Genomic DNA, 22,668 nt, shown 5'->3' with positions numbered 1-22,668 from the left:
GGGTGATGATACAGAGGAACTGAAAGAAATATTGGCTGTGGTGACTCTAGGCAGAAATATTTGGGGTGGCATCAAGAAGCATGCCAGGTATGCGGGAGGGGCAAGCCAAAGTGACTTTTCCAAACATCATAATTATCCCCTACATACATCTCTAAATCATCTTTGAAATACACAATAAGGGCAATTCTATAAATTGAGACCTAAAGACAGGCATCAATTATGTGCTTAAGTTACAGAATAGCAGCATTTATGTGCTTGATTGGTACCACTAATTGGCAATGAAACACATAACTGCTAGGCTATACTATAACATACTATTCAAATCACTTAGTGTTTAAGTGAGCGGAATATGGGCAGGTAATGGGAGTGTCTCAGAGATACACACGTAACTTCCTATATAATAATTTGCACCTCCGTCTGGCTGCCTGGGTTCGTAACACAGTTCCCATTGGTCCGCCCTGGGGATGACGTCACAGGGCGGACCAACGGGAAGTGAGAGGGAAGAGAACCCAGCAGCAGCCACCGGAAGTGAGTAAACAAACGCCCCCCCCCCCCCGAGTTCCATGACCCCCTACCTCCCTCCCTCCTTCCACTCCTGTCCGTTCAAGTTCCACGGGCCCACTCCAGTCCGAGTTCCACGCCCCCCTCTACTCCGATTTCCACAGCCCAGCACCTCCCTCCCTCTGTTTCTGTGCCCTCCAAGTGCAAGGAGGACGTGTGCGGGTGCCCCAGCCCTTCGTAAGTGGCAGCTGTTTAAAACATTTTACCTCCTGCTCCGCCGGCAACAGTGAAGTCCAGCATGCATGGACACCACTTCACAATGCCTTTGCTTTCGCTTCTGTTTCACCTGTTCCTCTGGTCCAGCGCTTCCGCAAACAGGAAATGAGGGCGGGACCAGAGGAACAGCTGAAACAGAAGCAAAAGCAAAGGCAATGTGAAGCAGTGTCCGTGCGTGCTTTGCCCAGTCACAAGGAGCTGCAGATAGAGCTCAAAATGGAGGACATATGAATATTGGTATTGTATCTATTAATAGTTTGAATATTTCAGCTGTATTGGAGTCATCAATTTGAGAAGGATATAAAAGGGCCACTTTACTAAGATCTGGGCACTCTTCTACAACTTTATTTTAGCAAAATTTAATATTTTATTTATGGGTCAGAAAGTTTTTGGATATTTCCAAATCTGTGTAGGATTACACAAGATGGTAGATAGAAGTTTATTGCTATTTGTTAGACAGCTCTTATGTTGGGCACTTTCTGTGTAATAAGGTTTCCTTGTATTCTGAATTCAATTCTATGAAGTATATTTTCTATGAACCCTCTTGAGATTTTTTTTGGATCAAAAACAGCAAGGGCAGTAGTTGTGGGAGGTCTTAGACATGAAGTTTTCTAGTTTATTTAGAAGACCATCAGTTTGTGACCTGAGCTATTTATTTTAGCCACAGTCTCCCAGATTTTATGTAGCGCAACCGAAATTGTGTTCACAAATCCAGCTGTATTCTGGATTTGCACATGTAATTTAAGCTAATCAGCGCCAATTGCCAATTAACAAGCAATTATTGATCAGTTTCTACCAGTAGGCAAATTAAAAAAAAAATCTTACAACCAGAGGAACAGCTCCTCCCACTATACTCACTACTTCAGCCAAATATATTTTTTTAAATCCAACGGCGATATCAAGGATTTGATGGAGAATTAAAAATGCCAAGTTCAAAGGTTTAACTAAGTTCTCCAAATTTTGTAGCCTACGATTAATAAATCTCCTATCCAGAAATGAAGTGGTCCGAGTTGCCAAAAACTGAACACTTTTATCCTCCTGCTCACACCGTGCAACTGAATGTCCATTGTAAGTCAAATTAACAAAGATAGATGCTGGTCTAGGGCAGAAGTAGCATCCCAAAAACTATCAAGAGTCAAAATAGGTGGTTTAATCAATGGGCTCTACTGCAAAGCCCTAAAAGTTTAATACTGACCTCTTGATATTTCAGGTGGGAGCACTTACTGCCATCTACTGAGGTGGCAGTAAGGGCTCCTGTGCTACTCCGGCGGTAACCGCGGAAACAGCAAACGCTGGAGGTGGTAAGTACCGCCAGCGGTACTTCCCTTTTAGCGAGCGGTAATCCCGCATTGGGCTTACCACCGCTTTGTAAAAGGGTTCTAGATCCTGATATTAGGACTCCTGAAATTACTGTACATTTTCACACTTTAGATGGCATATGATTTGCAACATTTTCATGGTGAAGATAATGTACTCGATAAATTTATAGCTTATTTTGTACATTTAAGGGCAAATTATTATCCAGGAGTATGGAATCCTACCAAAGGCTACACTGAAATTTCTGCTTTTCTTAGTACTAGCCATGATGGCTTTATTTAGCAAAAGCTGATGGAAAAATTACCTGATAATTTTCTTTCCTTTAATCACAGCAGTTGAAACCAGAAACTTGTTATGACCATCTACCAGCAGGTGGAGAGAGAGGACAACAAACTGAACTCTGTCATACAGAAATTAAAGCAGCTTAATCAGCTAGTATTGTTCATAACAAAGAAGGAACTAATTAGCTTGATGAAACTTCTCCTTCCCCACAGAAGAAAGGAATGAATAATATTAGAACAAGAAGCTAAAGTAACAGTAACTTGAAGCAATAATCCTACACAGAGAAACCAATAGAACGCGCATGGAACAAAAAGAAGGATGAACAAATACTAAATGCCTGGAAACTACTTCGGAGGAAATACAAATACACCATAAAACAGACTAAAAGACTACACTATAAGACAATCATTGGATCAAACTACAAAGACACACACAAACTCTTCTTCCTTGTGAACAAATTGCTAGACACCACACCAGTTACAAACAACAACAAAGACATACCAAGTGTTGACAACCTTGCAAAATACTTCAAAGAGAAAATTATTCAACTACGACTTAAAATACCCACCAGCCATACTGAATATGCCACACTCCTAGACTGTCTAGACCTAGAAGACGGAATATACCCAGCAGACAGAACCTGGACCGAATTTGAAATACTATCAGAAGACCTCATCTCTGAAACACTCAAAAGATTCGCCAAATCCAACTGCAAACTAGACATATGCCCAAACAACCTCATGAAATCAGCCCCTCAACAATTCATAACAGACCTAACGAACCATGTAAACTCCATGCTACAAAGCGGGCTTTTCCCAAAAGAAAAAGGAAATATTCTACTCACCCCAATACCCAAAGACGCAAAGAAAAGTGCAAGTGAAATAACCAATTATCGACCAATAGCATCCATACCACTAATAACCAAAATAACCGAAGGGATGGTAACAAAACAACTTACAAACTATCTAGACAAATTCTCAATACTGCATGATGCCCAATCAGGATTCCGATCGAACCACAGCACCGAAACAGTACTAATTACACTAATGACTAAATTTAAACAAATGATTGCAACCGGCAACAATATACTCCTTCTACAATTTGACATGTCAAGTGCCTTTGACATGGTGGACCACAGAATCCTACTACATATACTTGAATACTTTGGCATCGGAGGCAATGTCCTAAACTGGTTCAAGGGGTTCTTAACCTTACGCTCATACCAGGTCACATCAAATTCAACTACGTCTGCAGCATGGACACCAGAATGTGGAGTACCGCAAGGATCACCCCTCTCACCAACTATCTTCAACCTAATGATGACACCCCTGGCAAAACTTCTAGCAAGCCATAACCTTAACCCACATATATACGCTGACGATGTAACAATATATATCCCTTTCAAACAAGACATAAAAGAAATCCACAATGAAATCAACCAAAGCTTACACATCATGAACACCTGGGCAGATGCATTTTGTATGAAACTGAATGCAGAAAAAACTCAATACAACACGAATGAATTCACCGCTATAAACACACCAAAACTAAATCTTCCAATTTCCGAAACTTTAAAAATCCTTGGAGTCACTATTGACTGCCATCTAACACTCCAAAATCACGCAAACAACACAACCAAAAAGATGTTTTACAGCATGTGGAGACTGAAAAGAATAAGACCATTCTTCCCAAGATCCGTCTTCCGCAGCCTAGTGCAATCACTCGTACTTAGCCATTTGGATTACTGCAACTCATTATACGCAGGTAGTAAAGAGCAAATACTGAAGAAACTTCAAACAGTCCAGAACACAGCTGCCAGACTCATTTTCGGGAAACCAAAATACGAAAGCGCAAAACCCTTACGAGAGAAGCTACACTGGCTCCCACTCAAGGAACGCATCACTTTTAAAGTATGCACACTAGTCCACAAAATCATTCATGGTGAAGGCCCAGCCTACATGTTTGACTTAATAGACCTACCACCTAGAAACGCTAAAAGATCATCCCGAACTTTCCTGAACCTCCACTTCCCTAATTGCAAAGGCATAAAATACAAAGTGATGCAAGCATCAACCTTTTCTTATATGAGCACGCAATTTTGGAACAATCTTCCACGTAACCTGAAGACGACCAACGAGCTGACTGACTTCCGCAAACTATTGAAGACTCATCTCTTCGAAAATATCTATCGAAAGGATCAAAACACATGATGTCTACACACACTGTTAGTAATACATCAACACATTCTCATCTGTACTCTCATTTTAACATACTTAAACCTTAATCTACAGGTAAAATGCTATACCCGAAAGTTTTTCGCGCTATTGTTCTATAGTCCTATCAGTATCCGTTGTTCTTCCTTGTTCCATTGTTTTGTTCCATTGTACTATTCTCTTAACGATACGTAGACTCTATTTTAAACAATGCATAACAATGTAACCACAATTGAGTTGTAACAAATTGTACTTCCATTAATACAATGTATTGTAAGCCACACTGAGCCCGCAAATAGGTGGGAAAATGTGGGATACAAATGCAATAAATAAAATAATAAATAACTTAGAAACCAACTGAGCAAAACTATTTAGCGTTTCTAGATTCATCTGCTGTGATTAAAGGAAAGAAAATTATCAGTTAAGGCATAATTTTTACTTCCTTGGCATCAATAGCAGATGAATCCAGAAATTTGTGGGATGTAAATAAAGCTAGTACAAGTAAGGCGAGAAACAAACACCTGCCAAGAGCACTGACGCTTCAAAGGATGCTTCTGATCTAGCCGTGATATCCAATCAATAACGTTTACTCAGCATTAGTTGAATCATTGTGTACTTATGGAATTGTTTCTGAGGATATAATTTTATTGGGGGATTTTAATATTCATATGGATCTTGCAGGTCAAGAACACAATATTTCTAATTTTAATAATATTTTAGCTTCTTTGGGATGGTATCAAACTTTTTTATACTACTACTCATGAAGCAGGTCATAGGTTTGATATGATACGATATTTGGAGGGGATTTGTTGTTGAAGTCAGGGTTCAGTAGCTAATTGAACCCTTAAGTATTCTAGAGTTTGTGAAGGATGCAATTGGATTTTGGAAAAATGGATTACCCAACCTAGAGATTGCAAGAGATTTATCACCCGAGAGATGACACAGAATTTCTTGAAAGGTTGAGGTCCTGATTAGAAAGTCATCAAGGTAAGGATGAACCCTGATCCCTTCTTTCTTTAAAAAGGCTGCTACAACCACCATGACTAGTAACACAACCTTAAGAAGCGCTGATGAGGAGGCCAAATGGGAATATAGGTGTAAGCTTCCTTGAGATCATACGGTGTGAGAAATCCCCCTGGACTATAACCAAGCTCAAGATTGTCATGCAGAAATGTTTGACCCAGAGGGATCTGCTTACCTGCTTGAGGTTGAGCACCAGCCGAAAGGAACCTCCTTTCTTTGGAGCTACAAAATAAATAATAATCCCTCTAGGTGCCTTTTTCCATACTGTTAAATGGCTTTGCTCCTCTAACTCTATTCAGATTTCCATCAGCAGATTATCTTGTTCACTACTTCACTAACAAAATCTCTCTCCTATGTCAGGGGACTACTCTACACTTTCCTCCATTCGTCTCTTCTACTTCATGGGTCTCTCCTGCGACTTCGCTGGAGACTTCCTTACCTTTCTCTGTCTGGTCAGCCTTCTTCCTACCAACTCTAGATTCATTTACCATTATTCCCTCCCCTATGCATATGACCACTTGTTCCCTCGATCTTCTCCATGGTTCTTGTTTCTCACCAAGGTTTACTTTTATTTTCTGAGTAGTGAACCTCAGTTTTTCCTCAGGGTCAGTTACTTCCACTTGGAAACATGCAACTGTTTTTCCTAAAGAAACCTTCTGTTGATCCTACCCAACCATCTAGCTACTGATCAGTCTCCAACTTATATTTCCTCTCTAAATTAATGCAGAAAAGAGATTATCAACAACTTCTTGCCAATGTTGAACTTTCTCTTACACTTAACACCCTCAAGCAGGGTTCTGGCAGTTTCACAGTACAAATCTATCTTCATCATCTCTTATACTAGTGACCTCCATGCAACACAAAATCAAGGCAACATTGCACTAATTGTTTCATTAGACCTTTCAGCAAGCAGCCTTTGATCTCATTAATAATTCTTTGCTTATTCAATGCCCGATATCAGGATCTCTGAATCTATACTTATTTAGTTCAATTCTTTTTTCCATGAACGCACTTTTTCAGTAACTTTTGCTGGTAAATCCTCCTCACATTACTCTCTTCCTTCAGGCATCTTTATCATCACCATTACTTTTTAATATTTTCTTAAGCCCCTTAGCCACTCTTTTTCAATCTTTCAATGTTAATTTTTACTTTTATGCCGATGACATTTTACTCATCTATCCTGTCTCCCCAGTCAATACTGCCTATTGCAATCCTGTTTAGCCGCTCTGGCTAATTGGTTCTCACAACATAAGTTGGTGTTTGATCAACAAAAAAAACTGTAACTACTTTGATTACTGGTCATCTAACTCAGCCCTCCTTGTCCCCAGTTTTGCTGAATATCCCAATTAGCCCTTTCGCATCCTTCCGCTATTTAGGAATTATCCTGGACTCATCTTTTCCTTTTCAATAGCAAATTTCAGCTGTTGTCAGAACTGGGCTCCCTGTTCTCTATAAATCACGTTACCTCAGCATTTATCTTGATTCTACAAAACTCCACACACTTATCCATGCCCTCTTGATATCATGACTTGATTACTGCAATGCAACCTATGCTGGTACTGCTGGGCATTTCAACTCCTCCAAACTTTACATAATACAACAGCCAGACTCCTTTGTGGATCTCAACAAAATTTAACCATATCACCCCCACCCCCTTCATTTGCCTACATTGGCTCCCTCTTTTCTCTCCACTCTTACAATCCCCTATACTGCTTCCAGGAACCTGAGGTCTCTTGACTCTCAGTGCCTTGTATTAGCAGGTCCAAAACAAGCACACTATCAGTCTAGGAGACAATCTGCCTTTTATTTTTTAGCATCAAAACTTTGGAACAATTTGCCCCCACCCTTGCATGTGGAGGCATCTTTTCATAAGTTTGAGAGCTTATTAAAGACCTATTTTTTCCAGCAAGCTTTTGGGTCTCAGCTACCAGGCTTGATGCATGATCAGCTACTGTGGTTTTAATTTTGTATGACTGTGCTTGTTTGTGCTTTCCTTTTGAATTGGAATTCCTTTCATTTTATATTCAGCTTATTGTTCACCACTCTGACCTGCACGTCAGATAGAGCAGTATATCAAATATAATAAACAATAAATAGAATAATGTCCCTGACTCTTTTCCTGGGAGGGAACAAGACAGATCACTCCCAAGCTTTGTAAGGTTTGCAGAGTGGAAAGCACCGCCTTTTTCTTTTGTAAGGTTTTGCATGGGGATTCAAGGGGAAAAAAAAGTCTTTGGATTTGAGAAAATTCTAATCTATAGTCATCTCTGATAACATCTAGAACCATTTGTCTGAGTGATTCTGGTCCACTCCTTGTAAAAGGCCGAGAGATGACCCTCTATTATCTGTTCTGAAAAGTGGATGGATACCTCATCGTGAAGTGCAAGAGGCTGGAGTTGATCTGGGAAGAATTTCAGTTTACACAACGAAAGGACTGTTTTGGCTGATATCTAGGTCTCTGGTATGTAGACGGCCACCCAGGTCTATATCTTTTAGTGTCCTTCAAGCGAGGAAGAGATAGGCTGGATCGCAAAGGCACTCTAGGCTTGCCTTCAGGAAAAAGTCGAGTCTTGGAAGCCCCTAAGTATTTAACTAATTTCTCTAGATCCTCACCAAATAGAAGCTTTTCTCAAAAGAGAAGTTTAGTAAGATGCTGCTTAGGGACTACATCTGCAGCCTAATGACAGAGCCATAGTTAGCCCCTAGCGGTTTACCACTAAGACTATTTGTTTAGCTGAAGCTCTAATAAGATCATATAGAGGGTCTGCTAAATATGCCAATCCAGTTTCCATAGCTGAGAATTCCAAAGAAGCCTGATGGTCCAAATCAGGGTTATCAGTTGTGCACTGCACCCAACTTAAGCAAGCTCTAGCTGCATAGAAACTGCATACAGACGCTCGAAGAGATAAAGCAGAAACATCAAAGGAGAGCCAGCTTCCTGTCCTATACACTTTGAGAGCTATGCCTCCCTCTACACTTGCAGCCACTAAGGCGACCACCTTAGGCAACTTTAACTTCTCAAATTCATCAGGAGAAATAGGATGCAGATGACAGACAGCTCTGACTACCCTGAGGCTGGCATCCAGAGTAGTCCACTGGGCAGAAATTAACTCCTGCATAGCTTCGTGTACAGAAAAGAACTTTGGAGGCCTTGTTGTACTAACAATCATAGGATTAGACAGCAAGACAGATTGAGAGGAAGGAGTAGAAATATTAAGCACCTCTAAAGCCTCTGTAATAAAGGTAGGCAATTCTTCCTTGTGAAACATCCTGACAGCAGTAGGATCATGAGCCTCATCCAGAGGGATCTCCCCTTCCTCCAAAACCTCTGGCAGAACAGAATGTAAAGAAGCTGTTGAAATTCCTCCCTCTGAGGGAACAGGGAATGGAGGAGAGGCAGGAGGACCATCTAGGAGAGAGTCTAAGCATCTCTTCTTTGAAGAATCTAAACTCTTGAGACAAAGAATTCTGGGATAGTATCTGAAATAGCATACAACCTTTTTAACAAACCTGATGAAGAACGAACTCTTGAGAAAATGGAAGTTGAGAACTTGCCTCCACATTAACAGAAGGAGCAGAACGAGACTGAGAAATGGAAATAGGAGCATGAATTTGTACCACCGAGGAAAGACTGCAAGGAGAGATTGCCGCTAAAATCCATCTTGGCCACCATTGCCTTGGAGAGAGTGGGTTCTGAGGAAGCCGCTTGAGAAGACTTTGATGCGCTGTGCTCCACATGGGAAGCTGCAATGCCCACCACAGAAAAACAGCTATTCTGAAAGGTAAAAACCGTGGCATACGATGCCTCAACACTGTCCCTCATAACTCACCATGGGAGCAGTGTATGACAGACTCAGCCAGCAAGAAATAAAAGTGAAAGGAAAAAAATGCACACAATTAACACTTGATAGTAATAAAATCTTTAAAGGTGTATTTTCCCCAGTGCTGACCTTACCAGAGAGTTGAGGAGTAGATTCTCTGTGAGGAAGTGTGCTGGATTTAACGAGTTCAACCCGTTCCTAGAGTCAACCGCTCACAGCAGAGAAATTGTGTGAAAACTAACTAAATCTTTTTTTTTTTTTTTACTGTGAGGAAGGAGAAGTTCACTGCGTGAGGGGAGGGGGGACCTGACACTACCATGTGTACCTCAAGGTTGGCACCAGTACAAGTCTAAAGGCCTCCCATGCTCCAAAACTGGAGCCAGAATGCACTGACAAAACCAGGAGCTGCTGAGATACTGTCCACCACCTGCTGGAGATATGGGATGGCAAGCAGCTTAGTCAGTATTCCTCTATGACAGAATTCAGTTTGTTGACCATCTACCAGTAGGTGGAGATAGAGTACATAACCCACAAATTTTTGTGTGAAGATGAAGGGATCTTTTTCCACTGCATAGAGCTCGGGTTGTGGAGTCCCTCAGAGCTCACCCATATCCCCTATTCTTTTTAGTTTAATTACTAAATGGTCTATTCTTACTGTACACCGCCTTGAGTGAATTCCTTCAAAAAGGCAGTAAATAAATCCTAATAATAAAAATTACTGCAACTCTGGGAAAAAAGCTATCAAGTTTGGTTTTTAGAATTTTAATGTATGCAGATGACATAAGTTTTTATTTCTTTTGAAGGCTTTGTCAAATGTTGTTGTTAATGCAACAATGGGATTAAATATGATAGAAGAATGGGCAGCCAATTTTAGACTTAAAATGAATAAGGATAAAACTAAATTCATAGTCTTCAGTAGTAAATTTAATATGGTGAATGAAAAAACTTAAAAGTATTGATATCATCGGTTTTCCTTTAGAATGCTCCCTTAAAATCTTGGGAGTAATTTTTGATGTGTTTTAAGTTTGAAGCGCAGGCACAGGCAATTGCTCTCAAAGTTTTTGAAGTGTTATGGAAGTTACACCATATTAGATCAAATTTTAATTCTAAGCCATTAAGATTGATTGAACAGTCAATGGTGCTGGCTCACATTGACTACTGTAACATCGTTTACATAGGCAGTAAAGATATGGTTTTAAAGAAACTTCAATCACTACAACCCGGTTAATATTTATTTAGCACATTTATACCCCACTTTTCCCACATTGTGCAGACTCAAAGTGGCTTACAATGTACTGATTAGGCTATCGCTAGACCGGTGGTTATACAATTTCAATTAAATTAGAGAAGATAAAAAAAACAGAGTAAAAAGAAATGGTCCATGAAATGTTGTTAAGAAGGACTTCAGGTTATAAGTTGAATCCTTGAAGTAGCCTGAACCTGTTTAGGCTGGAAAAGATGGAAATTGACCGGACAGATCAAGTTGACCCTGCAAGGTGGAAATGGAGTTGAAAGCCGTACCTTTAACCGTCCACTCCAACTCCCAAGACATCTGGCGCTATGACCCTCACACTCGCTGAAATCTTCAACAAAGAACAGCTGATTAAAAGGTGGAAGTTGACAAACAGTCAAATCAGGCCATGGTCGCAGTTGTAAACGGCAAGACAGCAGGAGACGAGGCACCCCAACATAAGACACACTCTCCAGAAGGTCCCAATGGCGCCGCCGCAACGTCCAACGTCCAGCAACCAATCGAGTTGCAGAACGACATCAAGGAGAGACCCGCAGCGCAGAAGAAGCCATCGGCCTGGAGGAACAGATGGATGCCCGCAGTCGGTGGGCCAAACGAGCCCCTTGTAATGGTGTGAACTCCACTGGGTGGACCAGAGCCGAACCGCGCCCACCTGCAACCACCACCACCCCCGACGCAATCGCACCAAACCACTGCCGGACGCTGACCGAAAGACAGGGAACAGGTGACGATCGATGCCCCGTGGCATCCAACGAAGCAACTACCGGTAAGATCGGGCCAGACCACAGCCAGGCAACGGTCCGCTGCGGCAATGGCATCAAGAGCGGTATCTATGTTCGATACAGCCACACCATTGCTGATGGAATTAAATTGGTTACCAGTGAAGGCATGCATTGTTTTTAAGCTATGCCGTCTGGTGTTTTGTTTTAATTGTATATGGAGAGGCACCTACTTACTTATATGACGTATTCGATTTATCAGTTAGAAACACCCGTCCTGGATCTAGATTTTTTTTTTATTATCCAGATCCAACAAAGGTGGTGTACAAGAAAATTTTATCTACTTCATTTGAGTATCAGGCAGCTAGTAACTGGAACAAGCTACCTTTAGAAATGAGGGCTATTCATCAATTAACAAGTTTTACCGCACAATTAAACGCAATTAAAATTTTTAATTGTGTGTTTGATCACATATAGCGCCCTCTCTCATTTCCTCCTGTACAGTGCAATATATAGACAGCAGATGGAAATTCTCAAAACTGTCATATTTCAATTACTAAACTACAAATACAATAACTTATCTCACCTTTGTCTGGTGATTATATCTTTCTAATTATCTTGTTCACTGTCTCTGGTTCAGCTTCCCTGAACCTCCTATCTATTCATTATTTCTTTTCTTTTTCTCTTCCTTCACTTCCTGCCCTATATCCATCTTTCACATTCAACTTTCTTCTTCCATTATTCTTCTTCCTGCTCAAATCTTTCTAGTTTCCATCTCTTCCCCTCCTCTCCATGGACACCATCTCCTCCTGTCTCTCTTCTCTCCATGAGCACCATGTCCTCCCATGTTCCTCCCCTCCATTAGCACCATCTCTTCCCACGTCCCTTCCCTCCATGGGCCCCATCTCCCTGCTCTCCATGGATGCTCCCCTCCATGGGCACCATCTCCTCCCTTCCCTCAATCCATGAAACTTTCTGTTTTCTTCTTTTTCCCCCACCATTGTCCCCCTCTCCTGCATCACTCTCTCACTTTGTTTTCTTCTTTTTCTCTGTCACCTGGCAGCTCCCCCATAGTCCACATCTTTCTCTCTCACCCGGCAGCTCTAGCTCCTCACACAGCACCTTCTCCCCATGCCTCACCCACCCAAACTCTAAAGCCGCTTAACAGGAAGTTCCGCCCCCTCTGACAGAACTTCCTGTTAGAGAGAGCCTTGGAGCACACAGAGGAGAGAAGGGTGCCACAGCGTCAGAGAGGTAAGGTCCCAGCACAAAAAGAAAAAGGGAGAGAGACTTGGCCAAATGCTGATTTAACTCATGTTAAAAACTTCTAACGCGAGTTAAGACATTTAACACATTAACTGCGTTATTAACACATTAAATGTACAGCTCTAGTAAAAATCAGAGCTCAACCTAATTATGATGCATTTCATAGACTGCTGAAGAATTCCTTATTTAGAAAATATTTCAGTGGAAACTATTTTTTTTTTTGGCTGCATGTTTTTTATGATAAGTATATTTATTAATTTCAAATTCTTACAATCAAGTAAAACTTGTACAGAAAAGTTATGCGCTATTAATTACAAATTACATAATTATGAAGAAAATAAAGTTATCCAATAACTATCCGCAAGTCCACTACTTAGGATCCAAGAACACATATGTGGAATTATTGTATCTTAATACCGTTATAAGAAATATAACACACGTGGTCAAAGAGCCCTATTTACATTCCTAGAGCATTGTTAACAAGAGCATCAATATAACATTAATATTAATATTAGTATTAACTTATCCTCACAGATCTCTTGGCTACTAGAAATTCATTAAGATGTGAGGGCTCAAAAAAACACATATTTAGTTGACTGATATTGGACTACACATTTGCATGGATAACATACATAAAAAACCACCAATTTGAAGAACCCCTGGTTTAAGTATTAAGAACTGTCGACGTCTTCTCTGAGTCTCTCTTGATACATCTGGGAATACTTGTATTTTAAGTCCCATAAAGTCTTTCTTCTTAAAAAACATTTTCATCAGCCATGTTTTATCCGGAGCTAAAGCAACAGAGGCCAATAAAGTTGAGGCAATAACTGTTTCTGAGTCCGAAGACTCTAAGATTGCTGATATATCTAAAGGAGAATTAGCATGTTCAGGAACCACTGCCCTCCTCAGGAGATAATATATTTGAGAAAAGGGGGGAATAGAGTCCTCTGGAATCCCAAATATTTCTTTTATATATTTCCTTAGCATTTCCCTAGGTGTAAATAGACCCAACCTTAGGAAAATTCAAAAATCGTAAATTGTTACTTCTCAAAGTATTTTCCATAGATTCAGCTTTTCTCTGCATATTCTTGGCTGCATGTTTTATCGGCCTATAATGTTCCTGGGGTTTGCCCAGTTTTTTTAATTATGTAAGTCACACTGAACTTTGATGGTAATTGCGGGATATAAATGTCATGCAACAATAATAATAATCAGTGCTTTTTTTGTGCCGGTACGCAACGGTACGGCGTACCGGCACCTTTTTTTTTGCTCCCCCCGCCCCGTGACGGACGCAGTGCCAGCCCCCATTTCCGGCCGCTGCTGCTTCTCCTGTTGAGCAGCAGCGGCCGCTACACAAAGAAAAAGATTAAAAAAAAACTTCAAACCTGGCTGAAACGCGGCACCCCGGCACTGTAGACAGCCATTAGGCATTGGCTGTTGCCCCGCAGCCGCTCCTCCTCTTGCCTCTACGTCACTGCCCCTGGAGGAAGACCCCGGAGGAGCGCAATGACATAGAGGCAAGAGGAGGAGCGGCTGCGGGGCAACAGCCAATGCCTAATGGCTGTCTACAGTGCCGGGGTGCCGCGTTTCAGCCAGGTTTCAATTTTTTTAAACTTTTTCTTTGTGTAGCGGCCGCTGCTGCTCAACAGGAGAAGCAGCAGCGGCCGGAAATAGGGGCTGGTGCTGCGTGCGTCGCGACTTCGCGGGAAACTTGGCAGGGAGAGGGAAACCAACACAGGGAAGGATTGGGGAGAGAGAAAAAGAGGGAATCCAACAGAGGGAAGGATTGGGGAGAGAGAGAAAGAGGGAAAACAACAGAGGGAAGGATTGGGGAGAGAGAAAAAGAGGGAAAACAATAAAGGGAAGGATTGGGGAGAGAGAAAAAGAGGGAAAACAATAAAGGGAAGGATTGGGGAGAGAGAAAAAGAGGGAAAACAACAGAGGGAAGGATTGGGGAGAGAGAGAAAGAGGGAAAACAACAGAGGGAAGGATTGGGGAGAGAGAGAAAGAGGGAAAACAACAGAGGGAAGGATTGGGGAGAGAGAGAAAGAGGGAAACCAATAGAGGGAAGGATTGGGGAGAGAGAGAAAGAGGGAAAACAACAGAGGGAAGGATTGGGGAGAGAGAGGGGAAAACAACAGAGGGAAGGATTGGGGAGAGAGAGGGAAAAACAGATGGAAGGATGGGGAGAGAGAGGGAAAACAGATGGAAGGATTGGGGAGAGAGGGGAAAACAGATGGAAGGATGGGGAGAGAGAGGGAAAAACACAGATGGAAGGATTGGGGAGAGAGGGAAAAACAGATGGAAGGATGGGGAAAGAGAGGGAGGATTGGGGAGAGAGAGGGGAAAACAGATGGAAGGATGGGGAGAGAGAGGGAAAACAGATGGAAGGATTGGGGAGAGAGGGGAAAAACAGATGGAAGGATTGGGGAGAGAGGGGGAAACAGATGGAAGGATGGGGAGAGAGAGGGAAAAACACAGATGGAAGGATTGGGGAGAGAGGGGAAAAACAGATGGAAGGATTGGGGAGAGAGGGGGAAACAGATGGAAGGATGGGGAGAGAGAGGGAAAAACACAGATGGAAGGATGGGGAGAGAGAGGGAAAAACACAGATGGAAGGATTGGGGAGAGAGGGAAAAACAGATGGAAGGATGGGGAAAGAGAGAGGGAAAACAGATGGAAGGATGGGGAAAGAGAGGGGGAAAACAGATGGAAGGATGGGGAGAGAGGGGGAAAAACAGATGGAAGGATGGGGAGAGAGGGAAAATGGAAAGATGGGGAGAGAAAGAGGGAAGACGCTGGATGGAAGAATGCAGAAAGAAATAGGGGAGAGAAAGCAGAGCTGCTGGATGGAAAAGGGGAATAGAGCAAGACTGGAGAATAAGAGGAAGGGCATGGGGAGAACAAGGGTGAGGAAAAGATGAAAAGCCACAGGTAGATGAAGGAAATTAAAGAATGGATAGTAAGAATGAATTAAATCTGGACAGAGAGAGCCTGAAAAATATTGAAGAAAGCAAAGAAAAAGGAGACAAAAATGACAAATGGCACAGAAGAGTTAAGCGAAAACAAAGGAAAGCAGAATCACAGACTGGGACCAATATGGAAAGAAAAACAGTCACCAGACAACAAAGGTAGAAAAAAAATCATTTTATTTTCATTTTAGTGTTTGTAATATGTCCAATTTGAGAATTTACATTGGCTGTCTTATTTTGCACTGGGTATACTGGAGCTGTAAGAGCTTACATTGATTATTTATAATGAAAAAAATCATATTATTTTTTTTCTCCTATAGTACTGTAATATTTTCAATGATGTCTGTTTATATGCGCCATGGCTGGTGTAGGGGGTGTGGTTAATGTGGGTGTGGCTATCATAGGGGTGGAGCCATATGTGGTGACCCCGCCCATAATGAGTACCGGCACCTTTTTTTCTACAAAAAAAGCACTGATAATAATAATAATAATTTATCTGATGCCAAGCAACTTTCATTCCATATGCTCCCCTTGTGTTGCTGTTCTGCATTATTGCCATGATATTATTAGAGTCAATATAATCACATATTCTCTCAGCATCTACAATCTCTGAGCTGCTCACTGCAATAGACAGACAATTTACCAGTCTGTAATTTTGAGGAAGTTTGCTTACATTTTTCTTTGGAAATAAGTGTTCTCCATGTTATTAGCCAATGTGATGACAAATCCGGCTGCCTGATCAATTGACTTTTGCAGTTTGCCATGTCTTTATGAAGAGATGTTAACTGTTTTGAGGTTGGTCACTCCATCTCGGCCAGGGCTCTATACTCCAAGTAAATGAATCATCAATAACAAACATAGTTCTATTTCTACCCTTCCAGAAACCCAGTCCTTATAAAGTACACATGGTACAAAAGGGTAACACATCAAAACCCCTACAATGAGAGCTAAGACAACAACTTCAGCACCAGATACTTCAAGCCATGCACCAATACAGTATGAACTATGCCCCAATTCTATTAAGGTCCTGCATCAGCAAAAATGGAATTGCTTATGGACTGTTTGCCTAATTCAATCACCTGACAAAATTCTTGCTTAGTGACATGCACTCAAAATCAGGCTGACTCAGCCACTTTTGGGCCTAGGCATGAAATCAAGACCACAGAACATAGGGAGGAGCTTGCTTATTTTCAAGGACTTTGCCTCCACCAGAACTGTATAAAGAAGCACTGGAAGCGCTGGAAATCAATGGAAAGCAGAGAGCTGTTTTTTTCCATTCGGCCTGAATTACCATCATTAAGGTTTCTACCAGCCATCCTCTCTGCAGCACTACTGGGATCTTCTGCATCCAGCTGTTCATCTGCTACCCTCATCTACATCCAGGTTGTATATCACCTCTGTTATTACTAAAAAGGGTAATGATAGGAGACACGATTCCCAGCCTGACCCAGGGTTTAATGTGCATTCACTCTAACACTCTAGTAAGTACATTTCCTGAGTTATGTTACATTGGCATGTAATTTTCAGTTACTAGTGTTTTCACTTTTGTCAGTTTCACTTGCAAATTAATAGCCTTTATGGAATAATTGGGTTGTTTCTTGCTTGTCAGTTCCCAGAGTGATAGAACTTGGAGTCAAAGAATTTGTGGGTGGGGGGGGGGGAGGGATTTTAGAGTTACTGATAACAGCTATCCACTGTTACCCTACCACTCTTATAGTGCATACAAAGCACTCTACTGTAGTTAGTTCCACCTACAGAGAGCAGATCCTAGCTAAAAAGATCAGTTTCTAACACTGTGTGGTATTGTTCTCTTTCTTGATATCTTGTCCTCTAAGGCAGCACAGAGGCTTTCAGACAGGATGTCAAGGTCTACTAGGTTGCCAAAGGCCTCCTCTATTAGAACTCTGGTTGCATGATCATCCACTTCGCACTTCCAGTGACTGTACTCATTCTCTGTGTACCAGCAGTTCTTTGCAACAGGTGCACACATATAACCTCCTTCCAGCAGGAAGATAGTTGTACATGTGGCACTTCGTGCAAAGGACTGGATAACCACCATACTGCAGCTAGTGTGCTGTCTCATTTTTTTTCTTCAGAAAAGATCATATGTATCTAACTAATCAGAACTACAATATAAACTGGAGTAAAATTAGATTAAACAAACAAGAGTGATAAGTTTTGAATCAGTAAGGCATGTTGCTGTGCTAATTTCCTTACAGGACTCTGCTGACAACCCTAATTTCATAAAAAAAAGATCAGTCCACTACTACTATAGGAAGACTATATAAGAGGAGCAGGAATTTGGGTGGGTGAGAGTCCAAAAGGAAAAAAAAAACAGTGCTCAAATTCCAGTAGCTAGACAGAATCTGCTACAACAATAAATGTATTTATTATTTGGATTTATTTACCCCCTTTTTGAAGGAATTCACACAAAATACAACAAAACATGCGGCACAAAATAATCAAAGAAGATAGAAAAGGTATATGTTTAAACTAGGAAGGCTCACTAATAACCTACTGTGATATAATGACAAGGATCACATTTCAAAACAGCAAAATGGGGCTACTAATGATTACAAACATATCGACTTGTGAGCCCTGGTGAAGTAAAATCCCCCTTTGCAGGGCCCAAAGTTAAAATTCAAAAACTGGAATGCTTAAAATCCAGTTGCAGATTCTATTTGGCCAAAACAAGGTAAATAAACTGCAAACAAAGATTAGAAAAAGAAATACATGTAGAATATTTATCATCACTTAGATGTAATTAAATTTAGGGTGTGGAAATACACAACCGCTAGATATAAGACGACAATTACTTCCCACATGATGAAAATGTATCCAAATAAACTAGCCATATATTTCTATATGTTGAAGGAAAAAAGGCCTCACAGAGCTCCTAGATTGTCATGATCTATTTATCACTAACATCTCAAATCATACTGTATTTAAAACCAATTACTACTTTGCTGTCAAATAGGTTCATCCATATATAGTATCAAACCTTAAAGTTTCAAAGATTTTTGAAATTAACTCCAGAATCTGATGTAGATGCAGCCTTCTTTTAACTCTGAAGTCACATTGCTAGTGATCTGTAAAACTCATGTACTACAACATTTTTCTAGGTTAAAAGGATCACAACCTGCATCAGTCCTCCGTCACCAAACTTAAACTTCACTAGTGAATAAAATACTTAACTTTATCAAAATCAGGCTAAGATCTAAGCTATTGCTTCCCTGTAGCTAAGTGCCTTTTCCATTTTGCAGTTGTTTTGTTTTTTATTCTGGATATTGGGCACATAGGCCAAGGGCAATAATAAACCATGATGTCTTATTACACAGGTAAAATTTTATTGGGGGAAAAGGTAGTTCTCAAATCACCAACAGAAGTTTCCAATCAACCCAGAAATAAATGTGCCCAGTCCACGTTTTCTCCATGCAAGCAAAGTCCTGACAAGAAGATATTCTACTCCAAGTTATCAGTTTAACTTCATGCATAAAGAGCTATAAGTAATTAGTGCAGCTCACAAATATGTTTATTCAGATGGTGACGGAATAAACTTGTCCATTTGATGATCCGGCATTTAAACAACAACAACAACAAAAAAGAGTACAAGTCGTTTGTGTAAGCAAAGATACCAAGTCACACACGCATTAGGCATGTGACACGTGAATTTGACTGCTTTCATATGCCACATTCATTCCGGGACTGGGGATCCCACCTCTCTCCCCCGTGATCTTACCATCTCTCCTCTCTCCAACCCTCCACAGTCCAGTCCAGCATATTTCCCCCTCCCCTCTTCGACTATCCGGCACCCCTCCCTCAAACCAAATCTTCCCCACCATCACCCCAGTGACCATCCTACCTCTAAACTCATGTCTGACTGAATCACCCCAGGCCCGCGCCCAGCACCGCAGTTTTCCTTCTGCAACGCCCCGCCCCCTCTGACGCACTTCTCTCTATCGGCCGCGTCCCGCCCTGCCGGAAATAGGAAGTCGCACCAGACAGGGCCGAAGCAGGCAATGAGGTTTAATAGACAGGAGACGAAGTGACGTCAAAACGTTGAAACCACTTAGGTCAGTCTCAGTTTCCCCTTCCCCGCGCAGCCATCGTCGCCGTACTCTCAAAGCAAAGCAAGCAAACCTATAAGCTGCGGCATCCACGTTGTCGACGTTGTCGCTCTTTATTGTTGGTAGCATTTGTATTTAATCTTACTTAAAATTTTCAAACATGCTGGCTTGTACAGTATACGAATGTACACAGAGGAAGTAGTAATTTGTTATAAATCGTAATCAGTGTGTCATTTGAAGGGGATAGTTATAGGGACGCCCTAGCACGTGTTTTATTCGTGCAGAGATTTTTTTTTTCTCCTGGTAAAGGGCCAGTAAAACAGACATCATGTTATGAGAATCAGAAGCTCAACAGTACAGTCAGAGTTTCTGTCTGTTTATTTATTTATGATATTTATACCCCATATTAAACATTAATTAGGTTGAAACCTGGGAGCATTTTAAATCTTTGTTTTTCGTGTGCCTAGTTCAAAAGATAGCATGTGGGAACGTGCTCCTTTTGTTTTTTTTGGATTGCAGGGGTATATTATAATTCAAACTTGATATGGCACTTGCTAGTTAACTCTAGTTCAATATCTAAATAAGCAAGTCTAACTCTCAGTTTTTTCTTACAGAGGAAAAAGACGCTCAACGGTTCCTTTGAACAATGAACCATTGAAAGCTTATATACTACTACTACTACTACTTAACATTTCTAGAGCGCTACTAGGGTTACGCAGCGCTGTACAAAATCCACTATTTGCTGGAAAATGCTCCCTTGTGGACAGCGCTTGAGCTCCTCAGGGCTATACCATGGGTATGGAATTCGCTCCTTAAGAAGCCTGTAGCGAAACGGAAATTTTTTGTAGAGCGTGCCCAGCCGCAGTGGTCTTTAAAAGCCCAGATAAGTACTGTTGATACTACTACTACTTAACATTTCTAAAGCGCTACTAGGGTTACGCAGCGCTGTACAATGTAACATGGAAGGACAGTCCCTGCTCAAGGAGCTTACAATCTAAAAGACAGGTGTACAATCTAAAGACAAGTGTACAGTCAAAACACAAGTGTAGAGTCAGTCTGATAGGGCATACTATATTTCACGAAAAGGTTAGGTGCCGAAAGCAGCTTTGAAGAGGTGAGTTTTAAGCAGAGATTTGAAGATGGATAGGGAGGGGGCTTGGCGTAGGGGTTGAGGAAGATTGTTCCAGGCATAGGGTGAGGCAAGGCAGAATGAGCGGAGCCTGGAGTTGGCAGTGGTGGAGAAGGGGACTGATACTATAGCTGTAAATTTATATAGGTCATCGGAATAGATATAGCAAATGCTATTATTACATATTTGGAGGGTTTTTAAAGACTAATGAGGAGCTAGTCCACAAGGGAGCATTTCCCAGCAAATAGTGGATATAAGCATTCAATGGTTCATTGTTCAAAGGAGCAAAGGCCGTTGAGCATCTGAATTCTTTTTCCTCCATAACAAAAAACTGAGAGTAACACTTGCTTATTTAGATATTGAAGTAGGGGTATATTATAAAAATGCACTTGATAAAAATATTACTATTATTTAAAAGACAGATATTGAACAATGAGGGCAGAACTACCTTCATGCAGAAGTCCAGAGTCAGTCTAAATGTGCCAACATTGTCCAGTTCAGCACACTATTAACCGCCAAGTTCATACAAAGTTAATTATGTTCAGTGGAAAATAAATTTGTTGGCTCAGGCTGCCTGCTGTGTGAATATTCCATCATTGTTTCATTATTGCTAGCACGTATTAGAAATTATGGGCATTTGCTTTGAACTTTGATTGTTTTAATTTGTTTATCCAGACCTTATGTACATATGGCTTGATTTTTAAACCCAAAAGTGAATCCTAAGGGTAGTTGAGCAATTAGGTATAAACTGTGTTGTTGCTGACTTCATAGGCGCCGACTCCATGGGTGCTGTGGATTGCCACTTACCCCTCCGACATCGCAGGCTGCAGCTGAGCGTCTATTTAAATTTATCTCTGTCGCAGGGTCAGTGAAAGCACTGGCCGCCCGCTAGCATCCTTCCCTTCGCTTCGCTCGACAGTGTCCCACCTTCTTCTAACATCAATTCCGTGAGGGCGGGACACTGTCGAGTGAAGCAAAGGGAAGGCTGCTAGCGGCCAGCGCTTTCACTGACGCTGAAGAAGGCGGGACACTGATGAGCGAAGCGAAGGGAAGGCTGCTAGCGGGCGGCCAGTGCTTTCACTGACGCTGCGACGGAGGTAAATTTAAATAGAAGAGGGCGGGCAGGTGACCATGGGAGCGGGAGGGGAGGGGAGAGAAAACTAGCATTGATCGATGGAGGGGAAGGCAGGGCCCGGGAGAGAGGAGGGAAATTGCTTGATATGGATGGATGGAGCATGGATATGGGGAGAGAGGAGCATCGATGGATCATGGGAGGGCAGGGCCCAGGGAGAGAGGGGGAAAATGGCTTGATATGGATGGATGGAGCATGGAGGTGGGGAGAGAGGAGCATCGATGGATCATGGAAGGGCATGGCCCAGGGAGAGAGGAGGGAAATGGCTTGATATGGATGGATGGAGGTGGGGAGAGAGGAGCATTGATGGATCATGGGAGGGCAGGGCCCAAGGAGAGAGGAGGGAAATGGCTTGATATGGATGGATGGAGGTGGGGAGAGAGGAGCATTGATGGACATGGATCATGAGAGGGCAGGGCCCAGGGAGAGAGGAGAAATTGCTGGACATGGAGTGGCGGGGAGGAAGGAGAATTGCTTGATATGGATGGATGGAGGTGGGGAGAGAGGAGCATGGACATGGATCATGGGAGGGCAGGGCCCAGGGAGAGTGGAGAAATTGCTGGACATGGAGAGGAGGGCAGGGGAGAGAGGAGAATTGCTGGATATGGATTGATGGAGGGGGGCAGGGGAGAGAGGAGCATCGATGGACATGGATGGGAGGGCAGGGGAGGAAGGAGAATTGCTTGATATGGATGGAT

At 41.9% G+C, this 22,668-nt stretch overlaps 1 protein-coding gene across 1 annotated transcript in view; it reads right to left on the bottom strand.

The window, feature by feature from the left end:
- Positions 1–19,574, bottom strand: part of VPS41 (VPS41 subunit of HOPS complex) — a 449,214-nt gene extending 429,640 nt beyond the window's left edge. Inside the window, exon 1 of the mRNA XM_030203975.1 lies at positions 19,505–19,574. Coding sequence (XP_030059835.1) covers positions 19,505–19,516 — 12 coding nt within the window. The 5' untranslated portion in view covers positions 19,517–19,574. The remainder of the gene's footprint in view (positions 1–19,504) is intronic.
- Positions 19,575–22,668: the final 3,094 nt, after the last annotated feature.

The sequence above is a fragment of the Microcaecilia unicolor genome, chromosome 1, assembly GCF_901765095.1.
Source record: "Microcaecilia unicolor chromosome 1, aMicUni1.1, whole genome shotgun sequence".
NCBI lineage: Eukaryota > Metazoa > Chordata > Amphibia > Gymnophiona > Siphonopidae > Microcaecilia > Microcaecilia unicolor.
This window is presented reverse-complemented; position numbering and strand designations above follow the sequence as displayed.